At 39.3% G+C, this 17,799-nt stretch overlaps 1 protein-coding gene across 5 annotated transcripts in view; it reads right to left on the reverse strand.

Annotated features, from left to right (window-relative positions):
- Nucleotides 1-17,799, reverse strand: part of GRIN2B (glutamate ionotropic receptor NMDA type subunit 2B) — a 958,742-nt gene that overhangs the window by 42,073 nt on the left and 898,870 nt on the right. For all 5 annotated transcript variants that reach the window (XM_033935222.1, XM_033935224.1, XM_033935223.1 and 2 more), the window contains one exon: nt 4,462-4,622. In XM_033935222.1, the coding sequence (XP_033791113.1) occupies nt 4,462-4,622 (161 nt within the window). The remainder of the gene's footprint in view (nt 1-4,461; nt 4,623-17,799) is intronic.

A 17,799-nucleotide genomic window follows, 5' to 3' on the forward strand; every position in this document is an offset into this window, starting at 1 on the left:
AAAAAAAAATAAAAAAATAAAATAAAGACTCAAAGTTGCTAAGTCACTGTCTCTGTAGTTACTGCTCCTGCCTACCCCTCCCCTGCTACCCATTGGTCAGACATTCCTAAGGGAAACTTGAACCAAAAGTTGATGTCTCATAACCCAAATAACAACCCCTCCATAATCACACAGCCCACTTTCCCAAATGAAGCTCGGTCTCCCAGGTCCGTGTCATTTATGTACATAAGTGTACACTGTAAACAGGTAAATGCTAATATTTTGTTAATTTAAGTATACAATTAACACCTAACTTTAGGTGACCTAAATGAGGGGTTATGCACCAGGTTCTGTATGCCTAGTTATGGGCACAGATCCAAAATTTGTGCATAAGCTAATTAGCCAATTAACAATTATTGGCGTTAACAAATACTTCATTGGCAGTAATTAGAAATTACATGTGGATCTGCGCTATATCCTATTCTATAACATGCTCCCCTAAATTTCATGTCACACAATATCCAAGGGGGCGTAGCCATGGTACAGTCATGGGCGGGTCAGGGGCATTCTTAGAAATTAGGTGTGATGTTAAAGAATACCTGCATTTACATGCTCCAACTGCCATCGTTTAGGCACAAGCATTTATACCAGCCTTTGGCAGAAGAAAACGCTCATGCCCAGAGTTAGGCACAAACCCCCAAATTCTGTACATGGCACCTTTAAACTGTGCGTGTAAATCGATGCACACAGTGTATTTGCATGCTCAAGTTAATTGGCTTGATCCGTGCCAATAATTGACAAATAACATTCATAATTGAGGCTAATTGGCAGTAATTAAAAGTTACGCACATAACATGAAAAGCACAATTCTCTAAAAGTATGCACCAGTTTTAATATATGAATTTGAAATATGGGCACTGAAAAAATTATCACTCTGCACTATCCTATAAAGGGTGCTCTGGGAATGAGTGTTCTTTATAAAATAGTGCTGAGCACCAAATTCCATGCCTAAATTTGGATGTGAGGACTTACGTCAGATGAAACCTACAAGGGAGCTTGTTGTGGTATGTTATGGGCGGGACTAGGGAAGGTTTAAAAGAAGGACATCCAATAGCAATTTTTAAATGGGAAGGAACGTCAATGTCTATAAAGGATGGTTTTATCTAGAACTGCTGCGATCACGTCCGAGTTACAAAAGGTTGCTCTAACTGAGCAGCTGACCACTGGAAGGATTAAGGCATGACCCATCATGAATCCCCCAGTGGTCGTTGTCGCCATCCCTCTCCTTTGAAAGTGAAACTGGAAAAAAAAAAGCTAGGATCTATGTCAGCTGCAGGAATTATAGCCATTTTGAAAAAAGCAGTAAGCAGAAGAGCTGCCCAATTCCTGGTTCAAATTGATTCATCGATTCAGTTCAAGTGAATTGATTCTAATTGATTTGTTTTAAAAACCCAGATTCAAACCCAGACTCACCAATTCAGGCCTGCACTTAGGCTTTCCCAAGATAGAAACCAGAGCCTGGGACCAACATGATTTGAATAATAAAATGACCAGAGAACAAAAGGTAGCAAAATAATTTTATTTTCTATTTTGTGATTATAGTATAAGTATGTTAGATTTGAAATGCATATCCTGCCAGAGCTAGTATCAGACAGCAAGCGCAAGCTAGAACATAAACAGTGTTTGTTTAGTTTACACATGACACCACTGGTGTGGAGTTGGAGAGGGCAAAGGGAGGAGGGGTGGGTAAAGAGGCTGCAAAATAAACCTGCCATCTCATTTTAAAGCTATGTAATAAAAAACTAATTGAATCATATTGAATCAAAAAATTAATTAAATTGGCAAAATCAAATCAAATCGAAAACTTTTTTCTGGAATCGTACAGCTCTAGAAAGCAAATTAGAGGAGTAACCTAGTAGTTAATACAACAGACCTGTGTTTCTCAACTTGGTCCTGGAGTACCCCCTCTTTGCAATCAGGATATCCATGATGTATATGCATTAACTTGATTTATATACACTGCCTTCATTATATGCAAATTTCTTTCATGCATATTCATTGTGGATATCCTAAAAACCTGACTCCAGGACCAAGTTAAGAAACACTGCAGTAGACTATGATCCAGGGAACATAGGTTCAAGTCCACTTCAACTTTTTTTTTTTGGGGGGGGGAGTTTCTAATTCTGAGCCTTCTAGAAACAGAAAAATACCCAATGTACCTACAAATATAAGACACCTGCAAGCCTGAAGGCTATTTAAGTGGTGTACATTCAGGTACCATAGGTATTTTTCAAGTCCTGGAGGGATCACATTTATATAAAGAGTTACGGGAGGGGGGCTGAACCTGTGTCTGCTGATTTACAACCCACTGAACTAACCACCATGCTAATCTTCTGTTCTACAAAAAAGTCTGTGTAGCCATATTTTTGATAATGATGCCAAAAAATCATTTCCCTAGCTTTCAAGCATTCAAAACTTGGGACATTTCACTTTGGAAAATGGCTATTCATTTTGGACTTTTTCAGTGTAAAAACATCCGTCTCATAGCTATAATCAAACAGGAAATCTAGAGGGGGGTTTATTTTTTCCTGTTTTATTATGCCTGTTAGATGGACTTTTGTTTTCTGGACAGACTTTTTTTTTAAAAAAATTCCCCTCCATATGAGTATTTTAGGAAGTGTATCACTGCATCACTACTATACTCCCAGCAATGCCTGCACGTGGTACACATATAATTATGCACATTATTGTACTTATACAGTATGGGGCTCATAATCGAAAGAGAAAAACGTCCAAAAACCGTCCTAAGTCGGCACTTGGACGAACATTTCTCAAAAACGTCCAAGTGCCGATAATAAAACCGGGCTTTGGACGTATTTCTAAACAACCTAGGCCTTCATAGTGCCGCTCAACGTCCAAAGCTAAACGGGGCATTTTGGGAGGTGTGTCGAGGGCGGGACATGGGCCAGCTTAGACTTAGTCATACAGCACGTATAACCGAAAGTTTAACAACAGAGCCTAGACGGAACTTGGACGTTGTGACTTAGACCATGTAAAACATGGTCTAAGTCACAAAAACCCACCTAAAATCACTAGATAAGCACTGCAAACACATAACACAGACCCCAACACACTACCCCAGTGATCACCAACCCCCCCACCCCATAAAAATTTTATTCACAACTTTAAATTTCAGCCTCCAGACCATCATCACCTGGCCACCTGGCATAGGAAAGCCTAGTCGTCCAGCCCAGAGGCAGCTTAAGTCATCTTGGGGGTAGGTTAGGGACCCATAGAGAAGAGGACCCATGCCCATAAGCCCCTGTAATCACTGCATTGATACTTAAACATGTGCACTGCCCTATACACCCCCAAAACCCTTTTTGACTGGCATATAAGTGGCTCCTGAAGCCATAAGGGCTATTGGGGTGGTAGATAAGTGGGTCTAGGGGATTCTGGAGGTGGGTTGAGGGGCTCACCATCACCTATAAGGGAGCTGTAGTGAGGAGAAGCCATGGCACCTTTTATGTGAAGTTCACAGCAGTGCCCTGTAAGGTACCCCACTATTTAGGTGGCATGTCTGGGTGTTCAATCCATCACTTTGCAGACTCCTCCCACGTCCAACAGGGCTTGTTCTAGGCGTTTTGGACTTGGACGGAAATGGGGTATAAAGATGGACGATTTAGCGGCTTGGACGATCAGATCGACAAGACAAATAATTAGACGATTTTCTAATGTAAAAAAAAGTTGGACATCTCTTTCGAAAATATGTCTTAGGCTCTTTTTAACTTTGGACGACTTGCAAGATGGACGTAAACGGACTTAGACGTCCCTTTCGATTATGCCCTTCCACATAGATAAGTTGTGTGATTTTAGAAATTCCTTTTTCTGCAACTATGAGAGGGCTGTAAGGTAGAAAACCCTTTTTATAGTCATTTATGATAGTTGACAACATAGGCCTCCTTTTACGAAACTGCGATATTGCGGGGAGCCGCACTGAATGGCTCACACTGCTCCCGATGCTCATAGAGTTCCTATGAGCGTCAGGAGCAGCGCGGGCCATTCAGTGCGGCTCTCTGCGCTAGAAACTGCTATCGCAGTTTTGTATAAGAGGGGGATAGTTGCTCTTTGGGATTTGGGTAAATTGTGAAGACTTTATGAGTGGATATTATCAACATGAGCTACTCTTAAGTTGGGTTATTTTAGTTCAGGGTCCCATTTTATGCAATGAGATTCTGTGCTAAAATAAACCCACTTGTGGTAAAATAACCCGAACAAATAGTCGCCCACCTTGATAATTCCCACTCTTAATTGCTATATATGAACTTAAAGATACAATTTGCAGAGTACATAGTAAAATACATTTCTTTAAATTATGAAATCACTTTTAAATGGAATGCTCTTATAATAATTAGCTCCCTCCCCCCCCCAACAAAAGTCTTTCTTTTGGCGGTGCCTACAAAGAATATGATAAGGTCTTACCCAGTCTTCAGAGAATGGAGAGCATCCTGCACTGATCGCTGGTTGAACTTGACCATGTAGTTGGACATATCTGGGTAGTTATTCCGGATATTTCTCTCTGTGCTGCCATTGGGGACAGTTCCAAAGCGAAAAGCTGGGGAGAAGTCAGTGGCTTTTTGAAACTATAAAAAAAAGAGAAGAATTGAGAAGGAAATCCATAAAGAAATAATGCTCAAGACAAACCAGTAAGTTGTGCAAAGTGCCAATGTACCATATAATTTTACAGAAAAGGGATGTCATGTTCTTTAGTTACTTCAATTTGCTTAATAGTCAAATTGTCAATGTACCGTGTTATTGAGAATGTGATCTAAATTCCTATCCCTAGTTCTATAATATGCTCCTTTTCTGGTATCGATGGTTAGTTTCTCTTTTGGCTTAGGTTCTACTTCAGAGTCATTCATATCCACTAGCAGACGGACATACGCAGCTTAATTACCAGTAATTTCATTAGTATTGTGCCTAGCTAATGGACCTTATACTGTGCCCATACCTACTTATTCCTAACAACAGATGATAGGTTCACTTGGGCAGATTTTAAAAGCTGCTTTACTGAAATGGTCACAGTTTGAAAGGAGACTGGTGATCCACTAAGTCAAACTTTCTTCTTGTTTGTTTATTATTCTATACTGTTTTCCTGGTCATAAAATCATTCAAAGTGGTGAAAAGAGATACTCTCCATAACAATAAAAAGCAATACATCAACCACCAACAAAAGGCAAACAAGTGTTTAAAATAAACTCACGATAAGCAACCACTGAGGTTCATAATAATCTGATAGCAGTATAATTTAACTCCTGTACTTAATGTTTAAAAGGGTGAGATCCATCAAGTGACAGATTACAGACCAGTTTTGTCAGTTCCTCTGTTTATAAAAATCATGGCAGTTTGGGTTGCCAAAAATGTAGTCATATCTGGATAAATTTCACATTCTCTATCCTTCCCAATTGGGATTTCGGAAAGATCTTAGTATGGAAACAGTGCTTAGCTCTATTATATCTCAAGGAAAATCCTCATTAAGTAAGGGGCAGAAAGCGAAGATAATGCAGTTTGATCTATCCAGTACATTTGAATTTGCAAAGCATGATATTCTTTTTAACAAGCTTAGAGGTCCTTTTACTAAGGCGCGCTAGTGCGTCTTAGCGTACGTTAAATGCTAACGCGTCCATTATATCCTATGGATGCGTTGCCACTCGTTAGCATTTAGCGCGCCTTAGTAAAAGGATCCCTTAGTGATTTCAGAATAACAACATGCTAAGATGGTTTCAGGTTTTTGTATTTTGAAGATCCTACAAGTTGAAGATGAACAGAGTTCTATAAGAAGCATGGCAAACTAGCTGAAGGGTTCCATAGGGGTCTCAGCTCTTCCCCATTCTGTTCAATGTATTGATGCAATCTTTGGGAACACAGTTAGATCAGTTGGTGGGTTGATTCATTTATTTATGCAGATGACATCATAATTATGTTTCCTATACCTCAAGACAAGGAATTAGTAATAAATGAGATAAAAACTTGTTTAGATCTTATTGATAATTGGTTATCTTCGCATAGACTTAAGTTGAATAGAGAGAAAATTAAATTTGTATTACTTGGAAGCCCCACTAGTTTCTGGATTAATCAATCTTTTCAGATTGACTCAGATCTATATAAGTTTGATATCTCAACTCAGATTTTGGAAATTTAGGTGGGCAGTCTGTTAACAATGGACTTGTAGGCTAATAAAATTGAAAAAGATGCTTTTATATTGTGGAGAAAATTAAGAATAGTCAGAAAATATTTTGAATCTTCTTTTGCTTTGATTGTGCAATCATTGAACTTGGACATATGGGTAATTATTCTGGATGTTTCTCTCTGTGCTGCCATTGGGGACAGTTCCAAAGCAAAAGCTGAGAGAAGTCAGTGGCTTTTTGAAACTAAACAAAAAAAAGAGTCCAGCACTGGTCGCCGTACATGAAGAAGGACAAGGTACTACTGGAAAGGGTCCAGAGAAGAGCGACTAAAATGGTTAAGGGGCTGGAGGAGTTTCCGTACAGTGAAAGATTGGAGAAACTGGGCCTCTTCTCCCTTGAAAAGAGGAGACTGAGATGGGACTTGATCGAAACGTTCAAAATACTGAAGGGAGTAGACTTAGTAGAGAAAGACAGACTGTTCACCCTCTCCAAGGTAGGGAGAACGAGAGGGCACTCTCTAAAGTTGAAAGGGGATAGATTCCATACAAACGTAAGGAAACTTTTCGTCACCCAGAGAGTGGTGGAAAGCTGGAACGTTCTTCCGGAGTCTGTTATAGGGGAAAACACCCTCCAGGGTTTCAAGACAAAGTTGGACAAGTTCCTGCTAAACTGGAACGTACGCAGGTGAGGTTGGACTCATTTAGAGCACTGGTCTTTGACCTGAGGGCTGCCGCGTGAGCAGACTGCTGGGCAGGATGGATCACTGGTCTGACCTAGCAGCGGCATTTCTTATGTTCTTAACCCATAAAGAAATAATGCTCAAGACTAACCAGTGAGTTGTATAATGTGTCAATGTGCCGTGTCATTTTACAGAAAACATATACCAAATTCTTTAGTTGCTCCAATTAGCTTAATAGTCAAATGGTTAGTGCACCATGTTACTGAGAACTGAGATCTAAATCCCATTCCAAACCCGGACTGAAACTAGTTGACCAACAGGTGACAGAGGGTGGTGATAAATGGAAAGGGAGGCGAGCAATAGAATGCCTCAGGGGTTGGTACTGGGGCTGATTCTGTTTAATATATTTGTGAAAGACATTGCTGAAAGGTTAGAAGGAAAAGCTTGCCGTTTTTGAGGATTGCTCATAGATAATCAATAGTGTGGATATCCACGAGGGAGTAGAAACCATGAGAAGAGATCTCCAAAAATTTAATGTAAAGAAGTGCAGAGTGATGCACTTGGGGTACATAAATCCAAAGTAGATAGGATGAGAGAAATTGGTAAGCACAGCTCAGGATAATGGTGTCCTAAGATCTCAGAGTGATGAAATACAAGGCAGGGGCCATTATCAGAAGGATGCTGGGCCGCATAGAGAGGGGAATAACCAGCATAAAAAAGGAGGTGTTGATGCCTCTATATAAAATGTGAGGCCCACTTAGAGTACTGTGTTCAGATTGGATCCCATATCTTTAGGGCTGTCCAGAAAAACCTAAAGTTAGAGAAACTTTACTAATTGAAGTTTTTCCCATTAATTTGTATGTGCTTGATCACAAAATATTTATAATACAATATTTTTAGGCCCATCCTGGGATTGCTCAAAGCCAATGAATATAGGCAACCCCAAAATCTATTTTTCCCTTAAAATTGGCTGATAATGCTTATAATATTATTTCAAAGTGAGTTACAAATATATTAAAATAGGGTAACAAAAATAACATTTAGTTAAATTTACATTGACAAAGTTCTTAGACAGACTTATAAGATACAGGAGGAGATAAGGTGGAACTACAGAAGTTTAGAGAAAGGCAACACTGATGGATCACATTGATGGATAATGCTATCATTCTGCTATGAACATAGATTAAATGTTTAAAACAAGTAAATATTACATTAGAAGTAGGTGAAAGAATTCCTGGGTTACAATGATTGCTTTTTTGCTCAAGTTAGGATAACTGCTGCATAAAAAAATTAAAATAAAATTAAAATTGCTTGCCACTAGTTTTCAAGGACCAATCATGTCAAAGAATGATGCTTGTCTGGGCGGTTGTATCCTTACGCACACAGACACTCATAACATTGACAGACCCTTATGCATGCGATGCTCGTATTTGTTATCTATTCTAGTGTATACTTATGAAGGGAATTTTTAAAAATATAGTAAAATTCTGGAATCTCTCGTGGCACACCCGGAATCTCTTCGGGGCACACCATTATGCCGTGGCACACAGTTTAAGAAACACTGCTGTATATCCTCACTAACCAGCCAAGTCCTGGCTCTGCTCAAGCTCCAACCCTAATTTAACTGGTTAGGAAATGTCCAGTTCGCAATGATATGCAGCAGCACTATCCAATTAACTCCCATTAAATATCGGTGGCCAACCAGCTCAGCAGGGTTTAACAAGTTAGGAGCCCTTTTCAATATTGGCTCCTGTTTCCTGACCTCACATTTATATCATGTTCTACTAGAGTCTTCAGACCTATTGATCCCTTTTGTTCCTTCAAAATGCAGTCACTAGTTATCAGTAGATTCACACTACCTTGCTTTAGCAGCTGCACTTTGGAACAGGGCGCTTGCAAGCCGATGTGCCATGAGACCTAATGGCTGACAATTGAAACTTGGCTTGTCTTCCTACTAAATCAGTCCAGTAGTTCAGGTAGGTTCAGATCAAGCTCATGATGAATTAATCTCAATATCAATTTAACGAGCTCCCCTACTATTTTTCATCTAAGTGTAATTTTATATTATATAAACTAAAGTTTCATGGTAGTGTAGTTATGAGGATCTAACCCCAGCAGATCTGTCACTGCTGTATAGGAAGCCTCTGGTTCTTTGAGGCATTCCATTTTATGCCACTTGTTTTACTTAAGTTATAATCAATGTTTTAGAATTTATGAGCAATAAAATATAGATTTGCTAATTACTAGAAGCCTTTAAAACTGCCATAAAAGCTACAAACAAATCAAAGATGAAGACTCTAGGAAGCAATAAAATATCTATGAGACTGAGACTTCCAGAACAAGTTGCAGCACTGCTAGAGAGCTCTGTATTACCTGGACAATTTCTTTTTCATCCAGTGAGGTCTGTACGATAAAGCTTAGTGAACATACTAAGGCTATTTATTATTAGGGCTCTCTAATTTTTCATAGGCTGTGTGCGCAAAAAATTTAATCTGTGCGCATTTTAAAGAAAAACTAAATTTGTGTGCGCTATAAAAATGATTGCCAGAGGGCCCGGAGTTCAGTTATGGGCGTTTATGGGCAGGTCTTTGAGTTTAGTCTGAATTAATGAAAACACAATGTAATTTTAGTTACACTTTATGTTAGTTACAATAAACATAAATTATGTTTCATTGAAATGTTTCATTGAGCGCTACCTATAAATAAGGTATCATTGTACTTTATACTTAAAATTTAGAAAATAACAGCAATTTAGTTTTCAAAGTTTTTCTCTGCGATCTTTCATATTTATCCAGTCCGAATAAATTCTGTCAAAATCTGTTGAGCCTCCATCTTGAAGGTGACTCTTAACATTTCCAAATGCTCTAAATGTAAAAGATTCCTTTGTTTAGTCTTCAAATTGTTCATTAGACTAAAACCACGCTCACAATCTGAACTAGATGCTAAGAATGTGGCACCAATGTCCATCAATTTTGCTAAATCTGCAAACTGATTATTCTGAAATGCAAATTTCGTCATATCTGGAAAGTTGTTTATCAGATTGCTTTTGAGTTTTTCTGCAACAAGGAATTTAAAGTCATTGTATTGCTGAATAATAACACTTTCCTCCGGAAGAAATTGTTTATACTTTAAACAAAGAGATCTGATATGTCCATTTCCGAAGTCAAAGTCGCATTGTGATATTGCTGTACAGTCAAAAGCAGACCATTCCTCAACTTCATTTTCAGGAAATCTTTCACCCAGATGCAAACATAGGATGTTGATGAAGGTTAATATGGAATTAGTATCCACTGAAACTTTTTCTCCAGACCTCATCCTGTTGTCAAGAATACTGTTGACTTTATCACTCCACTTAAACTTGTCGCCTAAGTATTGCATTCAAAGTTTGTTCAATTTACCCTGTGCAAGATGATAAGCTTCCAATGGTGTCAAACCACTTTTTTGAAATGCCATGGTTAAGGAAGCCAGTTCTGATAAGACATCATTCAAAACTTCAAGTGTAATATGAAATTGTTCACTATTCAGCTTCTTATAGCAGGATCATTATCTTTGCCTTCTTCAAAATATTTTAACAGGGGTCATAATTTCAAATAATTGCTTTAAGTGCAAAGTGTCTAGATAACCAGCACACTTCATTCAGAAGTCTGAAAGCAATTGATTCACATTCAGATGCATCTGCTATTTCTTGAAATTTGCATCATTTAGTAGAAGACCGACAGAACACCGTGTACACAGTTCTCATTACAGTTTCTACTTCTTTCATCAATTTTACTTCTTTCCATGAATCAGAAAGTCCCAAATCTTCCCGATGTGCAACATAATGTTGCTGCACTAAATGTGGAATGTCTTTTCTCAGCTGTGCTGCAACACCATCTATTTTGCCCAACATAACAGAGGCACCATCAGAGGTGAACATAACCATTTTATTCAGGTCAAGTTCATGTTTCCTATAGAATTCCCTAATTGCTGTTACTATTGATGTAGCATCACATGTTTCCAACTGTAGCATCCCACCAAATGATATCCTATACTCATTTGAATTGACTGGCCGATACTTAAAGTAGAGTATTAAATACTTGTTGACAGAAATGTCTGTGCTTTCATCAACAGTTAACGTATGATACGTTGCTAATTTAATGTCTGCCATACAATCATCTTGCACGATGCCATTGATAAGTCCAAGAAATTCAAACGCATAGTTTTTGCTTCTCCAGCTATCAGGTATACTAACATACTTCGCCATGTGCTCATTGATATCTTGAACAGAGAGCATTGAGATATTCATCTTAATGGCCAGCACAACACTGTCGACAAGAACCTTAATTTCATCAGGACTGAAATGCTTCCGTTCATTACTAGTTTGCCTATTTTCTTTTTTGGTTGGGCTTTCAAGCAACATGTTAACCAGTCCCCCTCTTAAATTCGGATTTTTACTTCTGAGTTTCCTAATACTGTCGGTATGAGATTTACTTGATAGATGGCGTTTCAGAAAGTCCAGTTTCCAAACATCATCCCATATTTTTCCAGTAGAGAATTTTCCAGTTGCTTTGGCATCTTGACAATAACAACACACAACTCCATCGTCTTTCATCATAGGTAAATATTTCACAAATCCGGTGTCTCCGTTTCAACAATTTCTTCAAGCCATTCAGACCTAAAAGCTGTTGCAGCTCTCTTGCGTTTTACACTTTTCACCATTCGAAAGTTTAGACATTTTAAGAGTTATATCTGGTTGCAATTTAATAAACAAATACAGTTATACAACCGCAGTACCACGCTGCACACTACGATTCCACGAAATAAACAATATGGTGGAACTTCAGGAAGTCAAAGAATCGGAAGTTTCATATCCTATGGGCCATAGGCTATGACCCTATGGGGCACATGACGTGTCAAGTTCAACTGCCAAAGATAACGGAATCACGTGAATGACTTAAAATTTATATTATAGTGCTTCAATAAATGTGATAAATGGGAAATCGGAACAGCTGGTCTTTTGCAACATTTCATTTTAGCAGTGAAAATCATTTTAGACAAAAATTTATTTTTTTGTGCGCGCTATTTTAATTTATGTGTGCGGGTTTGGCAAGTTGTGTGCGCGCGCACAAGCGCACAGCTTAGAGGGAACAGTGCTTATGATTATAGTTTATTAAATAAACTCTGATAACCGTTTCCCCCATATACAAAAAAAGAAAGCACTGGAAAAATGTCCATTCTCCTACTGCTCTGGCCCCTCCTCTGGACTGTCTTGTATCCTCTGATTAGTGTCTGTTTATCTTCTGTTCTGATGATTCCTAAGTAACACAAATGTGCATGTTTCATTCTAATAGAAAAGGTGCTCAGTAATAGTACTTATGGCACAAATAATCAAAACTCCTCTAATTAGCTGGAAAATAAACACTTTAGAGTACAACATTAAAACTCAAAGTTATCCAGATTGTTGGATTGTCCAACCTGTGTGCTGTTTACTATCTGCCCTGTATGCCTGCCTTCTATTCACAGGAAGAGCCTTGGGCACCTGGGCCAATCAGGGCATTAGGCCCCATTCAGTGCATCCCAGGGTACACTGGGAAGGGAAACATAGAAACATGATGGCAGATAAAGGCCAAATTGCCCATCTAGTCTGCCCATTCACAGTAACCATTATCCTTTTCTCTCTCCGAAAGATCCCACGTGCCTATCCCAGGCCCTTTTGAATTCAGACACAGTCTCTGCCCACCATTTGAAAAGGCAGGCCTGCCGGCAGGAGGGAGTAAGCATCCCTCCTGCCCATCCAAAGGTACAAGGGGTGTGTGGAGGGCTGTATAGGGATGTCGGGCTCGGTGTGAGGGGGCTCTCTTTGGAGTGGTGGATGGGAGGAGAGAGAAATCAGGGATCTTCCTGCTGGTTCAGCTAATTGCATCAGGAGAATCCCCAATCAACTAAGCTGACAAGACTCCCCAAAGCTGTGGTTTTGGTGGGTGGGTCTTACCAGCTCAGCTGATTGGGGATTCCCCTGCCACAATCTGTAGACTATTTTCGGGATCCCCTGGCAAAGACAGGTGCCGGAAATGTAGGCCAGAGTTTTCTGGGACTACGTTTCTGGCGCCTATCTTTGTGTAAATTGTACTTATGTAGATGCTATAGGTCGCTTAACACCATTTCCGGCATTGGCCAAACCTACTTTGGTATTTGGCGGCCTAAAGCACCTACATAGATGTGATTCCAGTGCCTTTTATTTAGGCAGCAGTAGGTGCTTCATCCTCACTGGGGTTTTTTTGCCATTTATAATGGCATTCTTCAATTAACATGTCGCTGGTAGGGCCCCTACTGGCACCTAAGTTTAGGCGCCAGGTTTCAAATCTCTCTGTCAGTTTATTTATCAACTGACTATATGGCACCATGTCAAAGGCTTTGCTAGAGTTCAAGTACACCATATCCAGCGCCTCTCCATATCCAACTGTTTGGTTACCCAGTCAAAGAAATCAATCAGACTTGTCTGACAAAACTTGCCTCTCATAAACCATTCTTCCTTGGGTCCTGCAGTCCATTCGATTCTAGAAATCTCATTATCTCTGCTTAAAAAGCATTTCCATTAGTTTACTCACTACCAAGATCAGACTAATTGGCTTGTAATTTCCAACCTCCTCCTTACTTCTGCTCTTGTGCAGATTAACCACATCTGCCCTCCTTCAGTCCTCTGGGACCACATCAGACTCTAGGAAAACATTCAAAAGATAGCAGAGCCCCCAGAACCTCTCTGAGCTCCTTGAGTACACTCATATATATTCCATCAGGCCCCATCACTTTGTCTATTTTTTAATTTTGCTAGCTCCTCTCAAACACAATCTTCTGAGAATCTCTCCTGGTCTACCATATCCATTTTCATTTGTTTGCTGTGGTCTTTCATCCGTGAACACAGAACAGAAATAATTGTTAAGCAGTTCACCCTTAACCTTATCAGATTTTGCAAATTTGTCCCTGTCATCCTTGAGCCTGATAATGCCATTTTGACACTTCTTCCTATCACTTGCATTTCTAAAAAATGTTTTGTCTCCCAATTTTACAGTACGAGCTCTCTTTTCTTCCATTTGCATCTTTGTTTGTCTGACAGCTTTTCCAGCTTCACATAGCTTTTCCACATTTTTATGCTACTACATTTCAGCTACTACATTTGAGAACCAAAGTGGCCTTCTTTTCCTTTTACCTTTATGTACTTTTCTAATTAGAAACAGCTCCTTTCAGTTTCCCCCACAGTTGTTCTACTTCGTTCAACTGTTCCCATCCAGCTAACTCCTCCCTGAAGTACTCGTATTCCCCCATCTTGACAAAGTTAATTCTTTTGAAGTCTGAAGGCTCCTTGGTATAATGAAGATCTTCTGGATGCTAAGATGCTGAGAGAGCCTGGAGCCTTGATGCTTAGGTATGCTGAGAGAGACTGGAGGAAGTTCTCCTCTAGGGTAACTCTTGAAAGTATAATTTTGCTAGGCAGTCTTATAGTGTTGCTTGCCTTCAAATTAAGAAGCTGTACTATAACACCACACAGAGTCAGTGCCCTACCAATCTAAGTAATTGTACTCCATTGTGAAATGATTATCTTCTGTTCCTGCTTCTAGGAAGCATTCTTGGACGACATCTCGAGTCAGGATTTTGCAGATGGTTTTAAATCAAAAGCTTCCAAAATTCATTTACCAAGCAGTCATTACCAGTTGAGTTGGAATATTCTTTTACTAAGAATGAACAATGGGTTGCTTTTCAACCAGTATGTATGGAACAGACTGTGAAAACATTATCTAGGGTGAATAATTCCTCTTGTATGGAACAGACCTTTATCTACTATATTGAAATCATTGAAGGATTTGACTAGCGGGTATATGGAAATATAATTAACTTGTCGTTTCAGAAGGTTATGTGCCAGATTCCTTACTGAAGGATTCTTCTTTAGATCCTAATAAAGTTTCAAGTTATAGGCCAATTTCATTTTTGCCCTACCTTGCAAAAGTTCTTGAAAAATTGATTAGCAGCTTAGCTTTAGACTGGTTTGCTTCATTTTTGACAGATAGGAAGTTTGGTGTTTATAAAAATTCAGAGTTCTCATCAAAGATGGTATATCAGACCAGGGTTCCTGTCTCTCTGCAATGCTGTTAAATATTTTTCTGTTGCCATTATGCAGATTGTTAAGCAGTTTTCCTATAAAATTTCATTTATATGCTGATGATATACAATTTTGTTAGAAATTAAGAATTCTGTAAATGATTCTTTCCATATGCTGACGCTTTGCTTGAATGCTGAGAGCTAATGTTTGCTTGGAAATCATCTGCAATTCAATATGGCTGACTCAAATTTTACTGTTATCAAGTTCTTCTTGAGATGACATTCCTCCTGGTTTTCATATTAATGACCTATGCTAGATTCAAGTATTACAATGAAATCACAGGTTACGAAGATCATCAGACAAGTTTTTTCCAGACTAAAGTTGGTTAGAAGATTACGTGATTTGCTTTCTTCTGCTGATTTTAGGATGGTCATTCAAAGTATAGTGATGCTATGTTTCAATTATTGCAATAGTTTCTTTTTGGAATAGCGTGGAGGAATTTTGACACCATTTTAGGTTGCTCAGAATACTTCCACTCATGTTTTTGGGGGAGGTGTATTCTTGAAAAAAAGTCCAGAATTCAGCAATTCGACTCCTATACAACCTCAGCTACCATGACCCCATTACTCCAGTGCTCTATGCAGCTCACTAGTTACCAGTCAAAAAGCGATGCATCTTCAAAGCCCTGGTCATGACACACAAGAGATTCTACCAAAAAAACCTAGCCTACATAGCATCCAAGCAACGCCTATAAACCCTTTAACTGCCCCCTCTGCTCCAAAGCAGAACAAAGACTCAGCATTCCCGCAGGGAGATCCTTCCGAATGAGTACGGCTTACAAAAGATCCTACAGCCATTTCCTACCTCAGCTATGGAACCGACTACCCACACAGATCAGGTCAATAGACTCACTAATGACCTTCCACAGAGCAGTAAAGACCTTCCTCTTCCACCAATCGGACCATTAAAAACTGCTTCCTCAATAGACTTCTCCTAGTACTCTTCGCTATGTCCAGTCTGGTCTCTAGAATAAGCTCTGTTATTGTCTACTGTAACCTATTTGTTGTCATGACTAGTCTGTTTTCAAACGATTGTGAATGTCTACTTGTAACCCGTTATGAGCTTCTGGGAGAACGGGATAGAAATTACCTTCAGAAAGATATAACCCTGCTGGAGAAGGTGCAGAGGCGAGCCACGAAACTAGTCAAAGGTATGGAGAATTTGAGCTACAAAGAACGCCTCGGAAAACTAGGACTGTTCACCCTTGAAAAGAGGAGAGTGCGAGGGGATATGATAGAGACTTTTAAAATATTAAAAGGATTTGACAAAATAGACCAAGAAACAGCATTTTTCACTTTTTCAGATGTGACACGGACAAGAGGTCATAGACTGAAACTGAGGGGCAGCAGGTCCAGGACAAATGTCAGGAAGTTCTGTTTCACACAGAGAGTGGTGGATGCTTGGAATGCTCTCCCGGAGGAGGTTGTGATAGAGACTACCGTTCTGGAATTCAAGCGCAAGTTGGATGCATACCTTCTTGCAAATCACATCGAGGGATACGGGAAATCAGGGTCTCCAACAGGGAGCACCTAGCTTGGCCTCCGCGTGTGCGGGTCGCCAGACAAGATGGACCTAGTGTCTGATCCGGTGAAGGTGTTTCTTATGTTCTTATGAAATAAATAAATATTACTCCAGCTCTAAAATCACTTCATTACCTAACATTCTTTTGCTAGTATTTAAGGTTTGTAATAATTTGGTTTCCCCAATGATTGCTTCAGCTTTATGAGTTTATCAACCTGCAAGGTCCTTAAGATCCTCTGATGCAAATTTGATAGATGTCCCCTCTTTTACACCTGTAAAACTGGATACATACTACTTGTCATTGTTTAAAATAAGAGGCCCTGTGGAATAAATTGCCTCAGGCTTTGAGATCTACTACATCTATTGGGTCATTCAAGCGGGAATTAAAACTTTGCTATTTTTTGAAGCATATAATGAACAAATTTTGTTGTGCTTAAGGGATTATTGCCTGAATGGGTACATTTTTCATTTGTAATACAGCAAATATGTAATGAGTATGTGTTGATATTACTCAATTTTTTGCACAGTTTAATATTTCATTATGAATGTTATTGTTTGGAAGACACCAAGAACATTTAGATATTGTGGGTTACAAATATTTTAAATAAATAAATATTCAGTAGCACCATCTGAAACTATCAGAATGTCTTGACACTGTAGTGATCAGTTTAGAAAAATTCTTGTTTTCACATCTGAAAACTGGCTTTTACACATCCATATTGCATAGATGTCCAAACCCAAATTTTACAAGGGCAGGATATGGATACTGTAATACATCCATATGATAAGGGAGCATGGCCTGGGTGTGTTTTAAGTTGGACTGGGGAGGGCCCAATATATGGGCATCCAACTCCAGTCACAGAAAGGGAAGGGATGTCCAAGTCTAAAAAGATGGATGTTGTTATTAAGACCTGGTACTTGTTATGCCCAAGTTACAGAAAGGTGCTCAGATTGATCAGCTATCCATAAGAGGGCATAATCCTTCCCTAATCCCCAGTGGATGCTGTCCTCCCTCCTCTTCCCTAAATGTGAAACTGGTAAGGGATACCAGGATGTATGGCAGCTGCAGGTATTATGGATATTCTTAACAGAGCATTAGGCTACTCCTCAGACCTACATACTGCTTTGTTAAGAATATCCATAATACCTGCAGCTGCCATACAGCCTGGTATCCCTTACCAGTTTCACATTTAGGGGAAAGGAGGGAGGACAGCATCCACTGGGGATTAGGGAGGGATTATTCCCTCTTATGGATAGCTCTTATGGATAGCTGATTGGAAATGTTCCTCCACGTAGAG

The sequence above is a fragment of the Geotrypetes seraphini genome, chromosome 2, assembly GCF_902459505.1.
Source record: "Geotrypetes seraphini chromosome 2, aGeoSer1.1, whole genome shotgun sequence".
NCBI lineage: Eukaryota > Metazoa > Chordata > Amphibia > Gymnophiona > Dermophiidae > Geotrypetes > Geotrypetes seraphini.